Raw genomic sequence first — 25,502 nt, forward strand, 5'->3', positions numbered from 1 at the left:
TTATAATGCATCCATGGATTCCCCTAAAATTATATTATTCTTGAAAAGTTTTAGTAATGCTAAAAGAACCAGAGGTAATGTTTGTGTACCAAAGTGGTCACCTCCATTTATTTCTTTCTGGGAACATCTAACAAACTTTTAGTAGGAACACTTTGTATAAAGAACAGCCTTCTCCCCCTGTCCCACATAAAAAAAACACAAGGAGACAATAGAAGAGAAATTACAGAAAGGCCAAGAACAATCATGGAGAAAGCACACGTTCCGAGAGGTTGACTTCCTTGAAGTTTTCGCCTCAATCGGGTGATTTTGTCACTCAGACTCCCTTGGAGTTGGTGTGGCACGTAACCATGGAACTATCGGAAATCTAATGTTGTTTTCAGATTTCTTCTGACATTTGAAGTTGAAAGTGCATTTTTCTACTTAGACCTATGTTGTTGTTGTTGTTGTTGTTGTTTAATGCCGTCGAGTCGTAGATGACTCATAGCGACCCTATGAACGAATAGCCTGAGCACTGTTCGTATATAGAGTTTCCGGAGGCAAGCCATTTCTGAAGTGGATGCCGCTCCTTAGACCTATACTCATTTCAAAACCTTTCTAATATAAATTTATTGTTTTACTTTTCCAGACATTTCCCATTGTTCTGTTTAGGCTTCATCCTGTTCAGTCACTGTATGAAAGTTAGCAGTGTTCCACTTGAAGGTTCATAAGCATTAACTGAAGAAGGGGAATTACATTTCTTTCCTTTATTTAACCTTGTCCCACTCCACATATTGGAATTTCTCACTAAATGTTTTAGCCTATGCATGGAGGAATGGGCTCTATTTACGAACTCTGTTCATCTGTCCTAGAATAGATTTAAGCCTTTTTTTTTGCCAGTGTTTTGAAAGATGTCCTGTACCAGAATATTTTATTATTCATTGAGTTCCACCTTTTCTTTCCTTATCTCCTCTTTCCAAGATCATAAAAGATTATCACTTAGTGACATAATTGATGCTTTCATTTTCAATAGTGTGCCAAAGAATTGCATTTTCCCACAATGCCTTCCCATTAAGATTGAGTCTTCCCTAATTATAATCAAATGTGTCCACTTTTAGAGTGCTTACCATGTCCTTCTTTTCTTTCTCTCCTTAGTATGTATTTACCTAACACTTCTCTGGGCTTGTTTTTGTTTGTTTGTTTGTTTGTTTTTTTGGGGGGGTTGTACTTGAAATGACTTCAAATGCCTATTCTTCCTCTAACAGAATTCTACTTCAGAGTCTATTTTTTTTTTTTCAGTTTAAGTTTTGTGCAATGAGATCGCTTAACTACTATGCCAGTTTAGGAAAGATTTAATATGTTCAGTACATTCCTAATTCATTTCAGATAAAGAAGACCACCTCACTATGCCTTTAGATATCTCCTAGTTGCTTAAGTTAGTGATTTTGCTAGTTTGATGATAAAGTTCTCATTTTCCATGTAGAAAACTTAGTTTCCATGTCAGTCATTGTAGCTCATACGCAGCCACATCTATCTGGCAGAAAGATGAATCAGTCTGCTTCCACAAAGGTTTCCAATCTTGGAAATCCTCTAGGGTGACTATTCTCCGTTCTACAGAGTCTTGAGAGTAAAAAGTGACCTGATGACAGTGGGTTAGTATATTTGGCATTTCATAAAAATGCAAATGAACCCACTCCATTACCATTACCTCAATTCCAACTCACAGTGACCAAGTAAAGATTCATTTCAAATTAAGAATAATTTTGGAAGGGGGAATTGGAAACAATACAGATGTATGAAATACAGAAATAGTATAAACAGAGATTATGGTCAGGCACAGAATGGGCAGGTTGACAATTGGGCTGTAGGTTGTTTTTCCCTGCTCATTGCTAGAGTAAATTTAAAATATATTTACTTTTTAAACCACAGATTTTTAAAACACCTGTAATTCTACTTTCCAGAGAGATATGATGACTCTTTCCTTCCAACTTTCTTTTAATTCTGTTCTCCCTGACCATGTCTGCCTTCTTCACACTCACGCCCACTTTGTCTAGACTATGTCCTTCTCTTTTACCCCAAATTTAAACTTTCTAATGTTATCAGGAGGAAACTCTGATTGTCTCGTGGTAAAAAAAAAGTTGTGCGGCAATCCCAAAGGCATGAGGTTTGAACCTTCAAGCTGCTCCACAGGAGAGGGGTGGGAAATCTCCTTCCATGTGATTTATGTCTCTGAAAACCTGCGGGAGGGTCAGTTGTGAGTGGGTTCTGACTCCATGGTCCCTAACATGACGACAACAACAACAATACTATCAGTGCGCAGGAACATATTTCCTTCAAGTTTTGTTTGCCATGGGCTCCAAACAGAGGTGTTAAAGCTTGGACAGTGGTGGTTCTGTGATAGAATTCTGATATTCTGTCCAGAAGACCTGGGTATACCATCTCAGCAACCACTCATCCCTGGAGGCTTTCACATTGCTATACTGCTAAGTTATGTTTAAGCAGAGCTTCCAATCTAAGACAGACTAGGAAGACAAACATATGGTGATCTATTTGTGGGGGGAAAAAAAATCAGCCAGTATAATCTCTATGGATCACAATGATTTAATCCTGTTGTGTATGTGTCCTCATGAATAGGTAGAGGATGTGATGACAGTTAACAATTTGATGCATACCTCAGGGAGCCTCCTATAAATTTTACTCCATAGGCTCACTTCCCCACAGCTACTCTTGCAAGGAGAGATTAAGACCAGGACAATGCAGTGAGGTTTAAGATCAAGATTCCAGTGGGATTCAACACTTCTTCACTGTAGGAGCAAAGAAGGGAGAAGTGATTACTATAAGGGGAGAAATAAGAAGCAGTTTAGTAGTAAGAGTAGGATGGCTAAATTGCAAGTACTGACAAATGAGAAAGAAACAAAAAACTGCCCAAAATAAGACCACCCGTCAACAACAGGAAAAGTCACCAGCATTAGTAGCAATAGGAAAATTACAAGAGGCTTTAGAGTGGTCAATACTGGTAGCTGGGCACCATCTATCTCTTGTCTTGAGGTCACGGAGTTTGAACTTCACATGGTCCTATAATTCTTTAAACTAGTGGTTTCTAGGCAACTTTGATTTTCTTCCCTCTTCATTGTTCCAAATAGGAAGAAATCAATAGCTGTTCCAAATAGGAAGAAATCAATAGCTGCACCTTGGATCACTTCTTGTAAGCTAATTGAGATGCTAATTGAGTCACTATTCATTAAAGTAGGTTGTAGAACATTATCTTTGTGAACTATGCTCTGCCAGTTGACCTTGAGCTTCCTTAAGACTGTGGTCCTGAGGCCTTAGGACCTTCAGCTTATCCCCTAAGGTATTTGGCTATGATTAGAAAATTCATATAACTTTGCCCATGCTTGCGCTATTGTATGTAAATATGGATGTAGAAATATAATCTGGGAAACCTACATGACTGTAGTCCCTTTCACTTGACAGTTTCTCTTGATCTTATCTGGATTTGCATACTCACTTGCACATTAATGTTTGTTGTGACTGATAATACAACTGCTTGTGTATGTAATAACATTCACCTTTGTTGATCGTACTTCTTGTACTTCTCTCTATGTCTTCTCTTTTTCTGGCGATATTGTGCTAATCATCCTTTTAGTTATATATTGCTTTCCCCCTCACCCATCTTAATATGTGTCTATTATCTATTTGCTCATTATTTATTTATTTATTACTCTCTCTCTTTCCATCTCTATACTTCTAGCTTTAAATTTTCTATACAGGCTTGGCAATGTTTACGTTAAACTAGCAGGGTTCAGAACTGTTGTTCATAGGGTTGCTATGAGTCGCAAGCAATCTGTCAGCACTTAACAACAACAGCAGCATATATAGCTTTAGGGAGCTCTAGTGGCCTAGTGGATAAGAAGTTGCACTAGCAATCCAAATGCAGATGGTTCAAATCCATCAGTTGTTCTGTGGAAGAAAAGATGAACAATCTCTCCTCTCGTGTGATTTACCATCTCTGAAAATCTGCTAGAGGTCCAGGTATGAGTCTGTTCTGACTCCATGGCAACGATTTTGACTCTTTGATTGAATATAAAGTTGCCTCGAGTGTAGATTATCACTGAACTCCAAATCTCATAAATGAAAAATAAGACAAGAAATGCTTTTTAAAAAAAAACAAACTCCAACTGATGTTTTTGTTATTCCTTTTGTTTTAAAATCACTGTGAAATTGGCATCAAATTGCATAGCCTCTTCAGTAGAGAAGTGCTTGTGACAGACAGAGCAACTGAACTCTCTTTTTTTTTAAAAGGGAATTTTAAAATGTAGACGATCATTCTATACCCTTGGTTTTCATTGCCAATGCGGCAAATGAGTCAGAGAACTTGCCTCAGACACTGAGTTAATTGTGTAACTCTACAGCCGAAAACGCCATTGGAGAGGACTTGCTGACCTCACAGCTGAAAAAACTATTTAAGAGAAGTGGAAACCAGATGTTTCAGTCACATTTCAGCCGCTGCTCTAAGATATTTTCTCCTGTTCAGCCTCTGACAGACTGCTACTGCTGTACAGCCGACGACATGGTCATCTTCTTTTACTTACTCATCTTATTATGGGAAGAGGCTCATGGATGGGGATTCAAGAATGGAATTTTTCACAACTCTATATGGCTCGGTAAGAAATTCCACTTACTGTTGAGAATGTCAGTTCTTTCAAATCATGATGCAGTGAATTGAAACAGTGGATTTTTCTTTTCTGTTCAAAGCTGATGTTTTAAAAGAAAATGCTCTGGAAAGATCTCCATTGCAAATTATAAGAAAGTGTATCAGTCCTCTAAGATGTAAAAATAGGGTTGTGTTGTATGGGTTTTTTTTTTAAAGTTACTCAGTAAAACAATAACAGTAAATATCTGTGTGTCATATGAAAATATATTTTAAATCTTTCAAAGCAGAGATGAGGATATAATGGTAGTGTATTTCTTGTTTCAAAAAAAGGAATAAAACTATATTATATTCTTTTTATTCAACTGCATCTGTAGTCAGATCTGAGAATTAGAACATCTAAATTGGAGTATGTAAAGATTTTGTAATCATTGCTCTGAGTACTCTGCTGCGTTAAATAGAACTTGGCTTTATCAACATCTTGGCTATTTTGACAGTCATTTTATCGTACAGAAAAAATGAAAAACACTTATATGTTTTAATGCCTTCTTACGCCTGCCTTAGTTACATTCCTTTTGTCTTTGCTATTCATATGAACACTTTTCTAACCCTTTTGTCAGACAAAGAAAGTTTTGTTTAGTTTCATTAAATGTTACAATGACAGAGACCAAACTGTGAAGATAAACAATAGGACAGAAAAAGCAAACTAGAGAAAACCCCAAACACCTCTCAAACAATGCTTTCATTTCCATGTGCACATTAGTATTGTTTTATGCCTATTATGGTATTTCACTGTAGAAAAAATTTTAAAGGCTCGAGCAGAAAATTACAATGTTCTTCCACAAAATAAAGACCAGTAATTAACCTTACCATGTTTTACGTTTGCAAAGTGGCATACAGTTGTACAGTTACCCTTTCAGCTCATTCCTCTCTGGTGATAACTGCAGTCACACTGATCTCATTAAAAGGCCCAATTTATAATGCATGGCTTTGGGCTTTGCTGCCTCTTTTTTTTCAGCTTGAATCCATGATCTTGTTTCATGCTGAACGAAACAGTGTGGTTCATTTGGCCAAGACAGGTCCTGCAATTTACTAGGAATGAGCAAATCTCACTGTTTATTTTCACAACACGCCATCAAGCTCAGGAAATATATACATATGTGTCAGAAATGTGCAAAAGAAACCCCCACAACCCAACCCTGTCATAATGTTAGTAAGAGTTAAACCCACATTGGTGAACTTTGAAATGCTGTCAAACTGTTTATTATCATAGGCTTTTTAAGTAATGTAAACTGCAAATAAATTAAGCAGGGTATCAGAAGTTCCACCCAGAGATACACTTTTATCTTTTTCTAGAGAATACTTCAAAATCGAGGGTTTACTTCAATCTGGGACAAATTATTGGCTGGTCAGCCCAGTAGAAATTATTCACAGTTGGTTGGATCAATATAATATTAAACGTTACTTAGGTGTGGGGGAAGTGATTTAAGAAGTCAAAATACGCTAGCAATTTTTAAACTCTGTAAGGTCTCAGTTTACTTACTTGTAAAATGAGAGAGTTAGAGGACCCCTAAAGTTTATTTTAACTCCAGTATATTCCTTATTAGCCATTTTTTGAAGGGGAGTGGGGAAACAACTTAAGGACAAGTGATTTCAACTAGTTTAAAGAGATTACAAAAGAATTAAAAATGATAATAAATAACAAAAATTGACATTATTCAGATAATTCTTTTCAGCCTTTTTGTTGAATCTTAAAGGTGGAAAGAGATGCTCGCTTCAGCAACACATATGCTAAAATTGAAATAATACACAGAGATTAGCATGGGCCTTGCACAAGGATGACTCAAATTCATGAAGCATTCAATATTTTTATATCTCAGTCACAAAAGGACAAATACTGCATAGTGCCCTGTTGTAAAACAAGACTGGCCTTGGGGTTGGGAAGAACCTAAGAAAAAAAAGAGGGGATAAATAATGTATACTGCATTGAAACAGATGAGGGAGAGAACTGTTTAAAAGGACTATAGGATTAGAACAAATATGAGATATCATCTCACCCCAGTAAGAATAATAAAATTTAACAGAACAGCACACAACAAATGCTGATGAGGTTGAGGAAAAACTAGAACCTTTATTCACTGTTGGAGGAAATGTAAAATGGTGCAACCACTTTGGAAGGCTGTATGGCGCTTTCTCAAAAGGTTGCAAATAGAAATACCATTTGAGCCAGCAATTCCACTTCTGGGAATTTACCCTAAAGAAACCATAACCACCACCCAAGCAGATATATGCACACTTATGTTTATTTAGGCTTTGTTCACATAGCAAAGAGCTGGAAACAACCCAAATGTCCAGCAACAAATGAATAGATAGAGAAGCTCTAGTATATTCACACGGTGGAATGCTATGCAGCACTGAAAAACCAGGAACTCATGAAATATTATGCAAAGTGGATGACCTTAGAGAACACTATGCTGAGTGAAATATCTCAGTCACAAAAGGACAAATATTGCATAGAGCCACTATTGTAAAACAGGACTGACATTGGGGTTGAGGGAAGACAGAGAAGAAGGGGAGGAATGTCGTATACTGCATTGCAACAGATGAGGGAGAAAACTGTTTAAAAGGGGTATTATTGTCATGACAGGAGTCTAGAATGATGGCTGCACAGTGCAGTGGACTTGGGAAGAGGGATTGCATAGCAATGAAAGAGTTTTTCTTTTACTTTTCAAGGAGAAAAGTGAATTGGGGGGAGGGGGTGGCCAGGAGAAAAGTGCAACAATGAATGACTGGAAACCCTAAGGCTCTGTAAACTTTCTTTAAAATTAATTTTAAAAAAGGAATATAGGATTGGGTATTTTTTTTTTCATGACAAGATTACAGGAAAAGAAATGCATAGTAAAGTGGACTAGACTTGTGGGGGGGATTGTATAACAATGAAAGAATTGGTTTCTTTTCCTTTCAAAGAGAAAAACGAACTGGGGAGAGGGGTGGGCAGGGAGGAAAATGTGCAACAATGCATGAATGGGTAAAAAAAAATAAATGGAAAGAATATGCTGTAAAAAATACATATGTTGCATTTAAAAAATCATTAATAAAAAAACAGAAAGGGAAGATATATATTAAAGTAATGTAATAAATCTAAGTTTCTATAAAGTCCAGAAATTATACTTATGCATTTTAACATTTTATTTATTTCTGAAATAACTACCAGGATAAAAAAAAAAAAAAGGTAGCACACAGGAGTTTATTAGACATTGTAACAATCAATTGTATCAAGGGTAATTAACATTATGAAACAAATTGTCTATGAATGCATGAAAAATCAGTATGATTTACAAACTTCCACTCAAATAAGAAATTAAGTTAAAAAGTTCTTTAAAGATAGCTATCACTATTCCCATTTTATAGATGCAGAAAAGAGGCTCAGATTATATGTGATCACTCAATTCTTCTATGGTAGAACCAGGCCAAAAAACTTGATTCAACATGTTTTTGAAACAACTTGCCAAAAGGAGAAAAATATTTTTCCATTTTAATGGATAAATTTCTTAAATGAGAAAATTGAAATCATTTTTTTTCGGAATTGTAACACTTTAAATTACCCTTCATTGTAGGAAGGGTCATAGTAATAGTTTAAAATTCTGAATTAGGGAACACTTTGAAATAAATACCTTGTTTAAAATTATCAGGTACAAGGGGAGCTCTGGTGGTCTAGTGGTAAGAAGCTGTACTGAAATCCCAGAGGTACATGGTTCAAATCCACCAGATGCTCTGCCGGAGAAGGAGGGACAATTTCCTCCTGTACCAGTCACATCTGATTTGACGGTACATGCACAAAATAATAATAATAATAATATAGAATTCTCAACTACATTAAAGAAAAAAAAATCAGAAACTTGGCACTCTTTGACTAGTAGTGTAGAATACTAGTATTATTTAGTTGACAATTAAAACATAAATTTTGCTACCAAAGCAACAGAGTTCGAATCCACCAGCTGGCTCCACAGAGAAAAATGGGCAATCTTCTCACGTGAGCTGTGCCATCTGTGAAAACCAAAAATGTGATGGAGTGTCAGCCAACTCAGTTCCAACTGGATGGTCCATAACAATAATAAACAAATAGGCAAGTCAACCCTAAGGGAAATTTCATTAATGAGGCTCTACCATTGTCAGAAAGCAAAAGAACAGAATCTGAGTGAAATTAAAAGCAAGCAGTTTATCTTGAGGGCAAGGCAATTTACAAATTGGAAATTACAGAGTTGAGAGGATGCTGAACTAAGTGACCCAGGAGGAGACAGAGAGTTTAATTAAGAGGGAAAAGAAGGAAATACAGTAAAAATGCAGTGACTGGTTGTTATTTAGGTAATGGTTATACAATTGGTTGATATTGCCTACATTTCTAAAATTGTTTTTTAAAAATTACAAGATATTAAATTGGGTACCTTGGCCTGAAACTAACCGTGAGACCCTCCTCCCATAAATGCAGGGAGGACACATGCAATTCTAAAGAGTATGTTAAATAAGCATTTCTTCTGAGAATTATTCTTAACTTGTCTTTTTAGGTAGGCACATCAAAGCAAATAGTTTTCTGAAATTGTTTACCTAACAGTTTTGTCTGGGTATCCAGGAAATTTACAGAAAGGACTGCTACATTTCTGATGCTTAAGTTACTTCTGGAAACCCTAGTCTCAGACCATAGTATAAACAGCATTTCATTTTGGGGAGTCCTAAATTAATCCGAGATGTTGTCACTCACCACATTGAAGACACTTGAGCAGTGGGTGACTTCCCAAAGCGGGGAACGCCTTGACTGTTCATGATCTGGTGTTCTTGGAGTTGTCTCGCCTATGAGCATCAGGTGACTAAGGTCTTGTGCATCTACTAGAACTATTAACACTAATGCTTTATTTATTATACTGAAAATCCGTGCAGTTTCTATGGCAAAATACTTTCCTAACTCAAAACAAGCAATTTAAGCAGTGATCTACTTGGAGGCAACTGGTGTATGACTTCACATTGCCTAAAATATGCAGGGAACAGCATATGAATGACAAAAGACACACTGGATGAAGAATGTAGGGATTGGTAGTTAGGTGTGTCCATTTCTCAGCTGTACTGATTTTTTTTGGGGGGTATTTGTTTGCTTTAAGATGCCATTAAACTTTTCCTCAGTTTTTTGTTTATGAAAATTCTTAATTGTATTCCATTAGTCATTTCCCTCAAATGGATATTTTGGCTTATTTTTCTTCATCACTGTGAGTAGACATAATGGATTAATTTCAAAAGATTTTATTGCCTTGTGCTTTTTTAAATCTCTTGCTTATTTTCCAAGTTTTTCTATGCCTTTAAAACAAGCCCAAAAGCAAGTCAACTGTTTCTTATTTGTATAATGTAGAAATACAAAATTGTATTAAACCTTTTCCTTTCATGCTACAATTTAGCCTCCAGTTTCTGTCTCTGTCCCAAAATTCCACCTAAAATTCTTCTCATTCATATTTTTCCCCAAATTTTCTAACAATGAAAAACCTACCTCCCCAAGGCAATGTCCCAGGAAATCCTTTGGCAGCAGCAATAGCTGATGTAATCTTCCAGCGGAGGCCACAGAATTTCCCTTTGTTCCACAAGAATGGATAATAATGCCTTTCCTGCTTTCACAGAGCAAGCAGCAGGCGTGTACCACCGGGAAGCGCGCTCTGGCAAATACAAGCTCACATACGCCGAGGCCAAGGCCGTGTGTGAATACGAAGGTGGACGCCTCGCCACCTACAAGCAAGTGGAGGCAGCCAGAAAAATTGGTACGTTATTTGACAATCATTTTTATTCTCTCTCATGGTTGACTGGAGAATAAAAGATCCGATCCACTTTTTCCTTAAGCCCTTAGTAGGTCTTTTCCCTTCTGACAGCTCTCAAGTTCTCTGCTCGCTGGCTTCTTTCACCTCTGCTGGCTGAGAGGAAAATCTCTAGACTAGCAACTTGTTTTGGGTTACAATGCCTAGTGAGCATAAGACAATGATAGAAAATTCCAAGAAGGTGAAGACCTCAAGATCTCAATATTATTTAAAATTTTTATTCATTTGGATGTCATTGCCAATCATTTTCAGTTGCATTTTTCCTCTTACTGACTTCAGAGTATAAATCAGACCATCCTGGTGAGTCTGCCAAGGAAATTACTGGGTAGGAGAAAGTTTGAATATATAGCAGCTCCTTTCTTATTTAACATTAAGGGGGGGGAGATATTTTATTTGCATATTAGGAATAAAAACAATGAGGAAAAGGAAGACAAGTTAGTGAGGGGGGGAAAGTTAGGACAACTGGTGAAAATCCCTGTAATTAAACAGCCCCTTAGTGCTCCAGCCTACGGAGATGGCTGCCCTCCTAGGTATCAATCTATCTAAGCTCACAGGTATTTATTTATGGGACACAGCATTGGAGTGATGGAGGTACACAAACCATGTGTCCGGGATGACAAGTAAATCACCCTTGGATGGCTGAGGGTTTTTTATAACCACTGATATCTAGTCCATGTCTCCCTCACTTCTCAACTAAAAATATCATTTTCCAGTGAAAGCTAGATGTTCTAGTTTATATGTTGCAATATATACATATGAATTTTTTAAACAAGAAATAGTTTCTTTCCATCTTGTATAAAACACATTTAGGCAGTTGAAAGAGACTGTCACAGTTGAGAGGAGCCATTTTTGTTAGCATGACTCCTCGAAGCCGAGTGAGTTTACCAGTTAATCCTGAAGCCTTTTCTTCCCCTTCAGGGTTCCACGTGTGTGCTGCTGGATGGATGGCCAAAGGCAGAGTTGGCTATCCTATTGTGAAGCCAGGGCCCAACTGTGGATTTGGAAGAACTGGTGTTATTGATTACGGAGTCCGTCTCAACAGAAGTGAAAGATGGGATGCCTATTGCTACAATCCTCATGGTTTGTTTAAAAGAATTCTTTCATAAACTTTGTAAAAAGAGTTACATAATACTAAGAAGTTTTAAAACAGAGAACTGGCTTCTTCTTCTAAATACTATTCCATTTGACAAGAATAATTATTAATAATAATTATATTTAAAAAATAATTATGCTGTGCCAGACATAGGAATTAGATTTCTTCATCTTCACTCTCAATTAATCCTCACAACTTTACAAGGAAGATGCCATTGTTACATTCACTATAGTAATTTAAAAATCATCAAATTTAGGCTTAGACATAACTGAACCCATATCAGACAAATAACAATTAACAGGGTTGATGAGATTGAAAATCCAAGTATTTTTATGATCTAGGGAAACTTCTTGGCTACAAAATGAGGATGAAAGTGGAAGACTGCCCATTATAAAACAGTCATAGCTAATTAGCTAAAAGCCACAAAGTAATGTTACCAAATGCCAACAATTCCGAATTACCTCTTTGAAAGAATGGCAAAAACCAAAATAACTCTCTCCCAAATTTTTATTTCATGTATAAATGCTAAGATTTCTAAATTAAGTAAATATCATTTTGTGGTTTGTTTAAACAACTACATGTTAGATACACACGGTTTATTTTAATGTCACTATATTCCTGTGTGATTTTTTTTTGTTTTTGTGGGTTTTTCTTAAAAAAAAACTCATGCCTACTTGCTTCAAGGAAATTTTAAGAAGAAAATGAACTCATGACAATTGCCATAAAGAGTTCTTGTTTTTCACGTGTTTGAAGAAAATCAGTATATTTATATTTTTCTACCAGGACAATGGTACAAAATGTCATCATGTGTTACAAAAATTTTCTGATATTTACAACCACATAGCTTCCCATGTGAGTATATCTGACACCAAGTTCTCTACGTTTCAGCATAGGACTGACAATGAAGATCAATCATACTGTTATACCCCAAACTTCAAACTCATTGCTGGGGAGTCAGAATCTACTCAGTTAATTCTTCAGAGGGTTTTTTGGAGGCTGTAAATCGCATGGGAGGAGATTGAAAATCTTTCTCCTGAGAGTTGCTGGTGGATTCCAACCACCTTTGGGTTGACATCATAGCTCCTCATCAACCACAGATAGTGGCTGTTATCTAATGGTATTAACCACTGGAGAACAGAATCTTAGGTCCCTAATTAACATATATGTAAAATAATGTATACTCTAAGCTGAAATGAATTTTACCCAGAACAGTCAACTAAAACTACTTTCAACAAAATATGATTGAATACTTACATCCACTTATTTTATTTTTTTCTTATTTACCCGACTTTATTAACACTTGACTATACTCATTTCTAAGAATTATTACTTTCTTTTTTTATCATTAAAATTTCATTAATTTAAATGAACATTTACAGAGATTTTGAGTTCCCATTCATTCATTGTTGCACCATTTTCTCTACCCTCCCCTCCAGTTCATTCCTCTTTTTTTTCCTCTTCAAAGTCTGTTTTAATTGTCCCATTGCCACAGTACTTGTCAAAGCCAGTTCTGATTAATCTCCTTTGTCAGTGTGTCCTTTGCCATTCCCTATCACTCCTCCCTGAGAGAGACTTCACCCTGATTCATAAGGAAAAGGGACGGCGTATTCTCTTAGCTACTTCCTGCTGAAAAGGGACACTGTAGGTTTCAGGGTGAAGATCTTCTCTCACTACTCTAAAGGGCCACTTAGGTCCATTTATGTAGCATTATAATTTACAATTCAGTTTGATATATTTGAAGCGTATTTTGTCCAAGTCTTTATTATTAGTATAACACACATTATGCTTTCCTTCTAACTTGTTTCACTTGTTTTTGTTTAATATACTTATATAGAAAATATACTCTTTACTCTCAGAGTAACTCTTATTTTTAAATATCTGATTCTTCTTTATTTTTATTTTTCCATAAATGAGAGACTAACGGAAGCATTCCTACAGTATCTCATTGCCCTTGTTTAAGAAGGTCATCTTAACTTACACTTTTTTTTTTTACAATAATAAATTCTCTTTTATTCAGGGAAGAACTTACATACTCTTAAATTGTTGGGTTGTTTTTTTTTGGGGGGGGGAGTTTTTATACTTACACATTTTTTAAAGCCCCTTTTCTTTACCCGGAAAGGCTGAATACTTTTCAAACTGAGAGTATGTGGGCAGAATCCTGTTTGGTTTTTACCTAAGAGAGTTTGTTCTTACCCTGCTTTCAGTGTGTCTGGCCTGCTTTTGGATTTACTGGTATGCTGATTATTTAGGATGTGGTTAACCTAAAGGAGAGTGGAGACTGCTTAAACTAGCATTAGGACAAGAACTGTTCCCTGAAAAATAGTTGGAATGAGAAACTCACAAAAGGATCACAAAACAGAGCAATCTGTTAAACAACATTTTCAAATTAGCATGATTGAAGTAAAAGAGAATAGAGCCATGAGATATTTGAAAATAAATTTGCTTATCTCAATGTATTAGATGATGCTGACTTGTCTTTGCATAAGAATATTTTGAACCACTTAACAGTTCTCAGAGATCCTTCGGCTTCATGAATATGTCTACAGACAGACTCCACATGTTACAAAAATAAAAGGGTTGGAGGGTATAGCTAGGTAAACAATTATGAAAATCAAAAAAATAGAATATCAGCATATCAGTAAGTAACAAATCGCCCCCAAAACCTGACACTATACATGGTCATGTACACACGTAAGCTATATATTATTATAATATTTAATTATGCAATAAGATAGGCATATATTTTACCCTCAGACTAATCCCATGAGATAGGTAATAGCAGAAGCATGATTATTTTACCAAAGAAGAAACAGGTAGAAAATGATCACAGTTCAGCTTAGGTCCCCAATCCTTCTTCCCATCAGTTTATTTTTCATCTTAGGAAGGTCATTCCGTAACTTCCACAGTGTTGAGAAGTCTACAATTTCCCCGCCGCCTTTCAAAACACCTAATTTTAAACAGAGTGTTACTGGAGAAATTCCCTCATTGATATAAAGAGAGCAATCTTCACATGAATCATTCCACCACACAGGTTATCTGTGGTGCAAACACCATCGGCTTGACTGAGAGCCATGAAGTTGGTGGTTCAACTCCACTTTGTGACACCTCAGAAAACAACCCTGGCAATGTGCTTCTGAAAGGTCAACAACTTTAAAAACTGTGGAATAGAATAGTTCTACTTTGCACACATGAAATCACCATGAGTTGGAACTTACCTGATAGCAACTAACAACAACAACCCTTTTTCAAGACTCTAACCACTTATCAGATGTGGAATAAAAATCAGAACCTTTTCATGGCTTTCCTTCTAGGTCATATTTACAAACCACTGGTTCTGGAAAAGGGACTTGATTTTCTTTCCATGACAGCTCATGAAATTTCCACTGAAATAAATAGAATGAAGAGGAACTTGGAAAATGCAAAAACTTTTGTACAAATTCTTGAAATATTAAGAGCAGAGTATTTGTTTAAAATCACCAAAAGAGAGCCCCAAAGAGAGAAATAAAAATTAATTGATAAATTGAATGAAGAGAAAGACTTCACTCAATATACAATGAGGTGATTAGACATTGTGATAGATAATGACATTAATAAATTTTCATTAATACCATAAAAAGAATCTATGAATGACTGAGAAAAAACACCCAATATGATTTATAAACTTTAGCTCAAACTTGGAGGGTCAGCAATGACTTGGTTTTGACTCTGTGGCACATAACAGCAAGAAGTAAATCTCTTGTGTTAAAGATTTTTTTTATTCTAATATTCTTTTTCTCTCTCTCTTCCTACTCCTTTTTGTCATCATTTCAGCAAAGGAGTGTGGTGGTGTCTTTACAGATCCAAAGAGAATTTTTAAATCCCCTGGCTTCCCAAATGAATATGATGATAACCAGATCTGCTACTGGCACATTAGACTCAAGTATGGTCAGCGTATTCACTTGAGCTTTTTGGACTTTGACCTTGAAGATGACACAGCTTGCCTGGCTGACTATGTCGAGATATATGATAGTTATGATGATGTTCATGGCTTTGTGGGAAGGTAAGTGTAGTTTTCTCATATAGGAAGTTAAATAAACATCTGATATTTTGTTTGATATCACTTTGATTGACTTTACCCCTTTATGTATACAATATTGACAATGGACTCAAGCACAGTGGCAGTTGTGAGGCTGGCTCGGGACAGGGCAGTGTTTCCTTCTATTGCACAATGAATCCAAACCAACTTGAGCATTATCGTTGTTGTTGTTGTTGATTGCCATTGAGTCGAACATGACTCATAGTGACTCTATTAACAAAAGACCTAATGCATTTCCATAACTATCGTCATGTCTCCAAGTTCATAGTTTCCAGAGGCATGTGGTTTAGGAAGTGGATGCCACTCCTGCTTCCAGACATGTTTTACAACTGGGAGCTTAACCAAACACTGTCCACAATAGGAAACCATTATGGTATTTGATACCCCAATGGCACAAGGTTCAGTATCACAGAGAACCCAGGTTATCCATATGACACATTGACAAAGAGTGATGTGCAAAGTGGGAGAATTTTCCTCAAAATATAACAGCACTAGTTTCATTTAGCAATGGTTATGTGTCGTCAAGTCAAATACGACTCAGAGTAAGCTTTGCACAGAAGACCTGAACTCTGTTCTATAAGTAGTATCATTTCTATACATTTATAGATTTAGGGAGTTTGTAGAGTTTCCAGAGGCATCTAATTTAGTGGATGGTAGTGGATGCCACTCTTGCTTCCCAATAGAAATCAATCTGGAAGCTTACCCAAACATTATACATAACAGATAACCATTAAGGTATTTGACACAACTATGAACAGTGTCCACCATCACAGGAACCCCAAGTTGTTCCGTACAGCAAATAGATAAACAATTGTTGTGTCATTTAAAGAATATTCATTTTAAATTAATAAATTTGGCCCTATTTTCCTATAATATGATAGCTTTTAAAACTTTTTTAGTTAAGATTTTTCTATCGTATTAAGTCATTGCTGCTACAATATGCACTTATTAGAATAGTGCTAAAAACCAATTCTGTTGCTGTCCAGCTGATTCAACCTTAATGGAAACATTCCATTCCATTTCTTCCATAACTCTTTATGAGAAGAGGCTGCTCCCACAAAGCAACAAGTGGATTTAACCTACCAACCTCTTAGTTGGTAGTCCACCAGGGCTTCTTAATGTCATTGTGTTTTTGTTATTGTTGTTTGGTGCCTTTGAGACAAGTATGACTCTTAGCAACCATAAAAGAACAGATCTGAACTGTGTCATCCTTATCATCTCTGAACACTTGAGCCCATTGCTACAACAGTCCTTTTATTATTTTAAGTTAAAAGAACTAGTTAAATCATCTGTTCATAAGAACCTTATGCATAGACTAATAATAGGAGAAAAAGAGATTATCTAAGTTAGGAAGTTGCATAAGGATCTTAATTTGCCTTTTTTAAAATAAGAATCGTATTTTTATATGTATAATATTTCTTAAAAATATTAAATATTTAATAGTTAGTGTCCTTCTTATATGTATTAAGCTTTGTTAAGCACTATGGGAGATGTTCTAGTTGTGTAGTGCCTTACACTGTGAACCCAAAGGTCACCAGTTGGAATCCACCAGCTGTTCTGAGAGAGAAATACAGGCAATCTTCTCATAAAAATTACTTACAACTTTAGAAACTCCTATGAGTCAGGATTGACTCAAAGACAAGAGGTTAAACATTATGTAAGCAAAGTAAATAAACAAATTATAATCTCTCCTCAGTGAATTTGGCTATAGAGCCAATGCCACAAAAAGTGGGTGGTGGTTTTTTTGTTGTTGTTGTTGTACTGACTCATTCTCATTTAACAACAAAAATGCCATTTTAAAAAGTGGTCCTTAAATAAAAAACTAAAAAGTGGTCCTTTTCTTCAAGTGTTTTTCCTTTAGATTTTCACCACATTGAGTCACAGTCTTTGTATTTCCACCCTACCTCTCTCTCACAGTTTTGAGTCTGAATCTACTCAGAGCTGGTTTTCAGAGGCTGTAAACAAATAGCCCATAGTTCTCCCAAGAGCAGCTGATGGATTGTTATTGTATTTTAAGAACCTGAGAAGTTACTGCAAGATTGATGAATGTACCATTAGATATTTTAGGTAGTCAAGTCTCAAATTAACTTATATTTTAGACTGTTACCAATTCTGAATTATCAATGATAGTAATTTAACAGAGAAAATTGGTAGTGAAAACAATTAAAATTAATAGATTTAAAAGCTTTGTGTGTTAACTCTGAAACTTTCATCTTAAAAGCTAGCAAGGTGATTTTTTTTGGGGGGGGGAGTGGTTTGGCTTGGTTTTATTCTTATCCTGGCCTCTCTTAAAGGAGGGGAAAAACTCCAAATTGTCCTTGAAAATAGTTTTAAGAAGTTATGATATAAGGTGGGAAGAATGAAGATATCTGTTGGTAATTAAGATGACATTATTTTAGTTTTGACTTTTTATAAAATGCTTGCTTCAAAAACTAATTTTTTCACCAAAGAAGATATTCCAATGACAAACATACGTAGAAATGTTCAAAACCCCTAGTTCAAGAGATATCATCTTACCCCAGAAAGAACAGCAAAATTTAACAGACCAGCAAACATCAAATGCTGGTGAAGTTGCAGAGAAACCGAAACCCTTATTCACTATTGGTGGAAGTGTAAAATGGTGCAGCCACTATGGAACTTTCTCAAAAAGTTGGATATAGAAATACCATCTGACTCAGCAATTCTACTACTGAGAATATACCCTAAAGAAACCAGAACTGCCACCCCAGCAGATTTATGAACACCCATGTTTATTGTGACTTTGTTCACAATAGCAAAGAGTTGGAAACAAACCAAGTGCCCATCAACAAATGAATGGATAGAAAAGTTGTGATATATTCACATGATGGAATTCTATGCTGCCTTGTAAAACAAGGAACTCAGAAAATATTCTACAAACTGGGTGATCCTGGAGGACATTACGCTGAGTGAAATATCTCAGTCACAAAATGAAAAATATGGCATAATGCCACTCTTATAAAACAGGACTGACATGGGGGCTAGGGGTAACTAAGAAAAAAAAGGTATAATCTACCCAGCATTGAAACAGACGAGGGTGAGAACTTTTATATATAAAAGGAATATATGATTAGGTATTATTGGAATGACAAGAACCCAGAATAAGAGCAGCATAGTAAAGTGGTCTGGGTTGGGAATGGGAGGTTAGTATAATAATTAAAGAACTTTTTTCCCCAAAGGAAAAAGCGATCTGGTAGTGAAGAAAATGTGCAACAATGAAGGATTGGAAACCCAAGTTCTTTATAAACTTTCATTAAAATCTCAATTAAAAAAAGAAAAAAATTAATTTTTGTAGCAAACATTTTATAAAAAGTCAAAACTAAAATAATACCATCTTAATTGAAACTATGTTCAGATTTTTGTTCCTTTCTAGGATGAATTGCATTTTAGAAGCTGTCCTTTTTAAATTACGAATTTTTTTTAATTTTTATTTTTGTGTGAGTGTACCATCAAATCAGATCTGACTGGTACCGGAGGAGATTGTCCCTCATTTCCCAGCAAAGCATCTGGTGGATTTGAACCATAAATTACGAATTATTTAAAAGCAAGGGAATTCTTTTCTAGTCATGCTTCAGATTAAGAAAATCAAACCCCTTTATGTCTACAAAATCTGACATAATTTTTCCTCATTCAGATTACCTATCTTAGAATTCAATATTCCACCAAACATACACATTTCCTGCTTTAATTATGAAGATGAATTTATTTTAATCAGAAATAAATTATAACATTTCATAATTATAAGTCTGTATTTAATGTTATGCACATTCAAGGTATCCATTGCATACTTTTGGTATAATGTATGCAATGTAGAAATATTAGATATCTTAAAAATCAAAAAAGGGATAAATAAGGAACACTGCATTGAAACTGATGAAGGAAAGAACTGTTTAAAGGAATATATAATTAGGTATTATTTATATCACAGCAGTCTAGAATAAGAGGTGCCGAGTTAAGTGAACTGGGATTAGGGAGAGAGGAAATAAATTATGCAACAATGAAAAATTTTTTTTTCTTAAAGTAAACTGATTGAATAGGGAGGAAAATGTACAATAATGAAAGAATGTATGAATGAAAATTCAACTTTTCTGTAAACTTTCAATAAAATTACAATTAAGAAAAGAAGATACATATCAGAGTCCAGGTATGAGCCTTAAAAAAAATCTAATTAATATGATGAAAAGTTTAATTCAAACCACAGATTTGGTTTTAACCTTTGTTATCCCTTATAAATAAAGCAATTTAAAAAATAAAAATAAAAAAATCATTCCTTAGAGAAATAAAATATCTGGTTATTGCAAAGAGTTACTTATAATAGGTGTTCACTATTCATTCATGTGACTTCTGTTTTAAAAAATTTTCAGGTACTGTGGGGATGAGCTTCCAGAAGACATCATTAGTACAGGTAATGTTCTCAGCTGCTTTCCCATTCTAGATAATGAAGACAGAATAGACATTTAGTTTCTGAATTTGAGAGAAGTGAGGTATATAAGCTTGTGCAAATATAATGCAAAGGAATATTTATTTTGTCATATTTTATTGTACCAGACTTAATGCAATTCCTTGTATTAAAAATGTGGAATCTTGTCATTTTAAAGTTGTTGTTGCTGTTATGTGCTGTTGAGTCGCTTATGACTCATAGCGACCCTATGTACAACAGCCCTAAACCCTGCTCTATCCTGTGCCAATCACATTGCCTCTGACACATCCATCCCGATTAACCCAGACACTGAATCAATCCACCTCATAGAGGGTCTTCCTTCCCCTCTTGCGCCGTCCCTCCACCCTCCCTAGCATGATGTCCCTCTCCAAGGACCTGTCCCTCCTTACAACATGTCCAAAGTATGTCAGACGAAACCCCAGAATCCTTGCCTCCAAGGAGCAGCTAGGTTTAACCCTCTCCAGGATGAATCTGTTTGTTTTCCTAGCAGTCCATGGTACCCTCAATACTCTTCGCCAGCACCACAGTTCAAAGGCATCAATTCTCCTTCTATCCTCCCTAGTCATTGTCCAACTCTCTGATGCATAACAAGTGATTGCAAAGGCCATATCCTGTATCAGACACACCTTAGTCTCCAGAGTGAAACCATTGCTCTTCAGTACCCTGGAGAGATCCCTAACAGCAGACTTTCCCATGGCAATGCAACTTTTAATTTCCTGGCTACTGATGCCAAGAGTGTTGACTGTGGAGCCAAGCTGACTAAAATTGTTAACAATCTCAATCTCTTTACCATCCATCCTGATGCTGCCAATTGGTCCAGTCGTGAGAATCTTTGTCGTCTTGACATTGAGCCTCAATCTGTACTAAAGGCTGCAGTCCTTGACCCTCTGCAGCAAGCATTTCAGGTCCTCCTCAGTTTCAGCAAGCAGGGTAGTGTCATCTGCATATCGCAGATTGTTGATAAATCGTCCACCAATCTTGACCCCACATTTCTCCTCATAGAGCCCAGCCTCTTGGATAATCTGTTCTGCATACAATTTGAAAAGATATGGAGATAGGAAACATCCCTGGAGTACAACTTTCTCAATTTTGAGCCATGCAGTGTTTTCCCTTTTTCCCCATTTTAAAGTAGATAGTCTCAAATCTACAAATTCACAAACACTGTGATAATTTATGATTTCCACAAAATGTACTGGTAAACTGAATGTTTTAACTGATAAAGGACTGAAGCAATTTATGAAGTTGTTAAAATGTCCCTTCTGTTGTTAAAAATAAAAATACATTGTGTATTTAGTTCTGCTTTCTAAGGAGGGGACTGTGGGTCCATGGGGTGCTTTAAATAGGTGATTACATAAGAATAGGGCTGTAAGGTCAAAGAAATTTGGAAAACACTGGGTAAAATAACGCAAAATAGATTTATTTATTTATTTGTTGGAGGACATCCTGAAACTTTTAATATGCTAATTAACATTGTAAATCTGAGAAGAGTGAACACAGCAGACAATATTTGCAAACCCCTCTCCCTTGCAAATTATTTTGTGGATCTTTGTTCCCAGAAATATACCCTAAGACATTTCCTTGTAGGACATTAATTTATCTCAGTAAGTTGGAGCTCCCTAAGTCATCCAGACAGCTGGGGGTTTTTGCTAAGAATCTCCACTTTCTTGGCTGCCTTCATTTTCTCTTTCTGTGTTCAGCATTAGCAGTTGGTTTCCTTCTGTGCTCTATTTTTTCTTTCATGTCATAAAATTATCACCATACTTTTCCAACTAGACACAGAATATCTATCCAAAACCCACACCCATTGCTATGGAGCCAGTTCAAATTCAGAGACCATATAGGGTAGAGTAGAACAGCCTTGACCTGTAACCTTTACCAAAGCAGACTGCCACCACTTTCCCCTGCAGAGTGACTGGTGGGGTCCAACAATCCTACTAATAATAGAGGCTATTCTTTCTGCTATTTGTGTGCATTTCCAGAAAAATTCCTTTTCCCTCTAACAATTTGCTGTTGCTGTTGTTAAGTGCAGTCCTTCAATACAATGCTCTTCCTCCCAGGCTTCTTTCCTGTCCTTTCCTGCCTCAGAAACATTGCTTTTGGACAAGTGATGCTCTTTTGATATATAGTTCTGCAGAAACATGTATTTTAAATATTAATGTTATTATATACCCTTGAGTTGGAACCAGCCGTAAGCTGACCTTTCTAGCAGGTTTTCAGAGGCAATTAATCGAAGGAGGAGATTGCCCATCTTTCTCTGTGGACCAGCTGGTAGATTCAAACCCATATCTTTGCATTGGCAGCATGACTAAACTACGAGAACTCCCTTTTAAATGTTTTTATGATCCTGTCCAATTGTTGCAAGCCCTGCATGTCTATTTGTATTTTAACCAGAGGACTGTTGTCTACATTCTCAGCAAATGTAACAGAGAAAAAAAGTCTTACATTGTTGACCTAATGTGTCTGTATTTAAACTGTATTTTTAGCATCTTTTTATATGGTATTTGTTGCTTTGTACTCCCTCCTTGGATTTTCTACATTTGTCCCTTACAGATCCTTTAAGGCTCTTCATTTTTTCACTTCTGGCAAATTCTTCAGTAAAGATTAATATTAATCTTACTTTCTCTACCTTTAGCCCTATAACTTTAATCTTATACCACATGCATTTTTTTTTCAAGTTTATACAAATCTTCCAAAGACTTTGTTTTCCTAAGGAAGTTTGATTAATAGAAGTTCTCTTTCCTCACCTTCTTAGTGAACTCTAATAGTGTAGTCCTGCCTGCTCATCCAAAGGCAGAGCCTCTGTGGAAGCTCCTGGAAAGGAAGCTGAGCAATCTCTTCTCATGGATTTACTGCCTCTGAAAATCCACTGGAGGGTCAGCAGTGAGTGGGTCCTGACTCAACGACAACGAGTTGAGTTTTATTGTCACCTTGCTGAGCTAGGAGGCCTCACCTTCAAGATGAGTAGGTTTTATGAGGACCATTTTAATGAACAAGGATACAATAAAGGAACATTTCTCAATCAGAACAGAAAAATAAAGGTCAAGATGAAACATACCCAGAAACACAAAAGGGAAATGATCAAACAACATGATCATTGGTTGATGAAACTAGCATGATTTTTATGTGAAATGTGAAATGGTTTTGAAGAAGAACATCTTATTATAAACTGCAAATTATACTTAATAATGATAGAGATAGGTGGAACTAAAGCTTTTCCCATTAACCACTAAGGAAGAAAAGTTATTTATAATCTTAGTTAAGGGAGGAACCAGATTAGTGAGGAGAAAATCATCCCAAATTAGCCACTAACTTTCCAAATCGTCTCATGTTGAGCATGCCAGACAGACAAGAACATAAATAAGAATCCATAACATTTCTTCATATAGTAAGTAGGATTCCCAAGAGGCTGCAAATTTCCACTTTATAATGTATTTCCACTTTATAATGACAGTTACAACAAAACTTTAACATGTGAAAACCAAAATAAATCCACAATAAAACTTGAAAAACTACTAACATGAGGGAGTTTATAGCTCAGATTTAAGAAGTTTTTTACCTTAAATGATTCTCAAGAATTCTTGGAATTACAGCCCTTCTAGCAGTGTAACAAACGTTGGACCTGTGTTGGAATGCTTAGGGGATCATCTAATACAATGCAAATTTGAGATCCTATTTCTGACATAAAAAAATTCTGAAAAAGAAAATCTCACACTATTTAAGAGTGAAAGAAAAAGTTTTGTTGGGGAATGATACAGACTTTGTGCAACATTAAGTGAAAATACAAAGGAATCCAACAAGTAAGTGGCAGGAGGGTCTATATACACAGAGAGCAAAGTAGAGGGTTAATGAATGATTATAGATAATATCTGTTTCAGCTTGAAGTGCTTTGAAATTTAAAAGTCAGCTAGCTTACTAGGATGTTGTAAGATATTACCTTGGTCAGTGATGCTGGCCAGTTCAGTTATAATACATGTTTGCAATTTTGGATCTTTTTCCTGGAAACAGGTTCTTTACTTCTTGACATTCACCTCACAAACAATGATTTGTACCCTAACCTCTTATGTCCTAGGAGTCTATGTCAGTCCCATTATTTTTAAGTCTGACATGAGTGCCTCCTGTTTAAAACTTTTCCATTTATACAATATTTTTTACAATAAAGTTTTTAATTTAATTTTTGGTGTGTTATAATCCTCAGTGCAGGCAAAGTGTTGAAATGGACTCTGAAGCACACAACTACACACCATATTGGTTAGAACTACTTGTCATTCTATAATTTTGTGAATATTACTTCTAGAAAGAAGTAATATTTTAAACAGGATAGACAAAATTTTCTGTAAGTAAGGTAAATAAGGCAGAGGGGGGAAAAAAAGAAGGGCTTCTAGCTCCTCTCCACTCGCCACAGTTTCATTGCTTGAGAATCCAGTTCTGAATTCAGGGTAGCTTGTTTATGAATGCTTACATTTTCCTAGGAGAATGAACGATGAGTCTTTGAATTGTGGGCCAAATGGTAGGAGTAACATCTTTGTTCTTTCACACCCTTCCTCCCACAGGAAATGTTATGACCTTGAAGTTTCTAAGTGATGCTTCAGTGACAGCAGGAGGCTTCCAAATCAAGTATGTTGCAGTGGACCCTGTATCCAAATCCAGTCACGGGAAAAATACAAATACTACCTCCACTGGAAATAAAAACTTTTTAGCTGGCAGATTTAGTCATTTGTAAAACAAAAGAACAACATTTGGAATATACTGAGTTGATGTTTGCATCTTTTACAACACTTTTGATCTCATTTTCTTATTATTACTATGGACATTTATTTATTGTTTTTAAAGGTGAAAGCAATATCTGATAATTTTGGTAAATATAGTGACATTTAACTGGGAAACATTTTTCTCCTAACTTCATTGCATAAAAATAACAATAGTAAATATTTTTATATATTTCATTTAAGTATTTTTTTTATTTGTTGTATATGTATATATGTATCCATTTGTATTTTAAATTTTGGAACTTTGTTTAAGGCACAGTTTCACAATCTGGGTTTTTGATTCTTGAGCTTCATAGTATAAATATTTTCTCATTTCATGGAACATTGACAAAATATAATTTTGAACATCTATGTAATAGTCCATATTTTATTTTATTCTATACTTTCTAAATAATTGGAATTTTAGATTGTTTTCATAAATATTGCTACAGTAACTATCTTTAAACATACATATTTATATAACTCTCGGATTCTTCCAGATAGCCTCCTTGAAGTAACATTACTGTTACTTCATTTTTAAATAGGCAAAATTGTCATTTTTTTACTATAGAGTGAATTTTTACCTTATTAGTAATATTGATCATTGGTTTATATATTTTCACTATGTGAATTCTTTCTATGTGTCTATAT

At 35.6% G+C, this 25,502-nt stretch overlaps 1 protein-coding gene across 1 annotated transcript; it reads left to right on the plus strand.

Annotated features, from left to right (window-relative positions):
- The first annotated feature begins 4,472 nt into the window (after positions 1-4,472).
- On the plus strand, positions 4,473-24,826 carry TNFAIP6 (tumor necrosis factor, alpha-induced protein 6). Its single transcript, XM_006880768.1, has 6 exons — positions 4,473-4,640; positions 10,288-10,425; positions 11,398-11,559; positions 15,383-15,611; positions 20,030-20,070; positions 24,657-24,826. Exons 1-6 carry the CDS (start codon positions 4,547-4,549, stop codon positions 24,824-24,826), a joined length of 834 nt encoding a protein of 277 aa, XP_006880830.1. The 5' UTR covers positions 4,473-4,546.
- Positions 24,827-25,502: the final 676 nt, after the last annotated feature.

This window comes from Elephantulus edwardii, unplaced genomic scaffold, assembly GCF_000299155.1.
Source record: "Elephantulus edwardii isolate Elephantulus edwardi_28Jun2011 unplaced genomic scaffold, EleEdw1.0 scaffold00010, whole genome shotgun sequence".
NCBI classification, from domain to species: domain Eukaryota; kingdom Metazoa; phylum Chordata; class Mammalia; order Macroscelidea; family Macroscelididae; genus Elephantulus; species Elephantulus edwardii.

Coding starts and splice junctions, on each gene's coding strand:
- TNFAIP6 (XM_006880768.1), top strand. CDS start 4,547: ATGGTCATCTTCTTTTACTTACTCATCTTATTATGGGAAGAGGCTCAT. Junction 11,560..15,382: donor CTATTGCTACAATCCTCATG/GTTTGTTTAAAA, acceptor TCATCATTTCAG/CAAAGGAGTGTGGTGGTGTC. Junction 20,071..24,656: donor AGAAGACATCATTAGTACAG/GTAATGTTCTCA, acceptor TTCCTCCCACAG/GAAATGTTATGACCTTGAAG.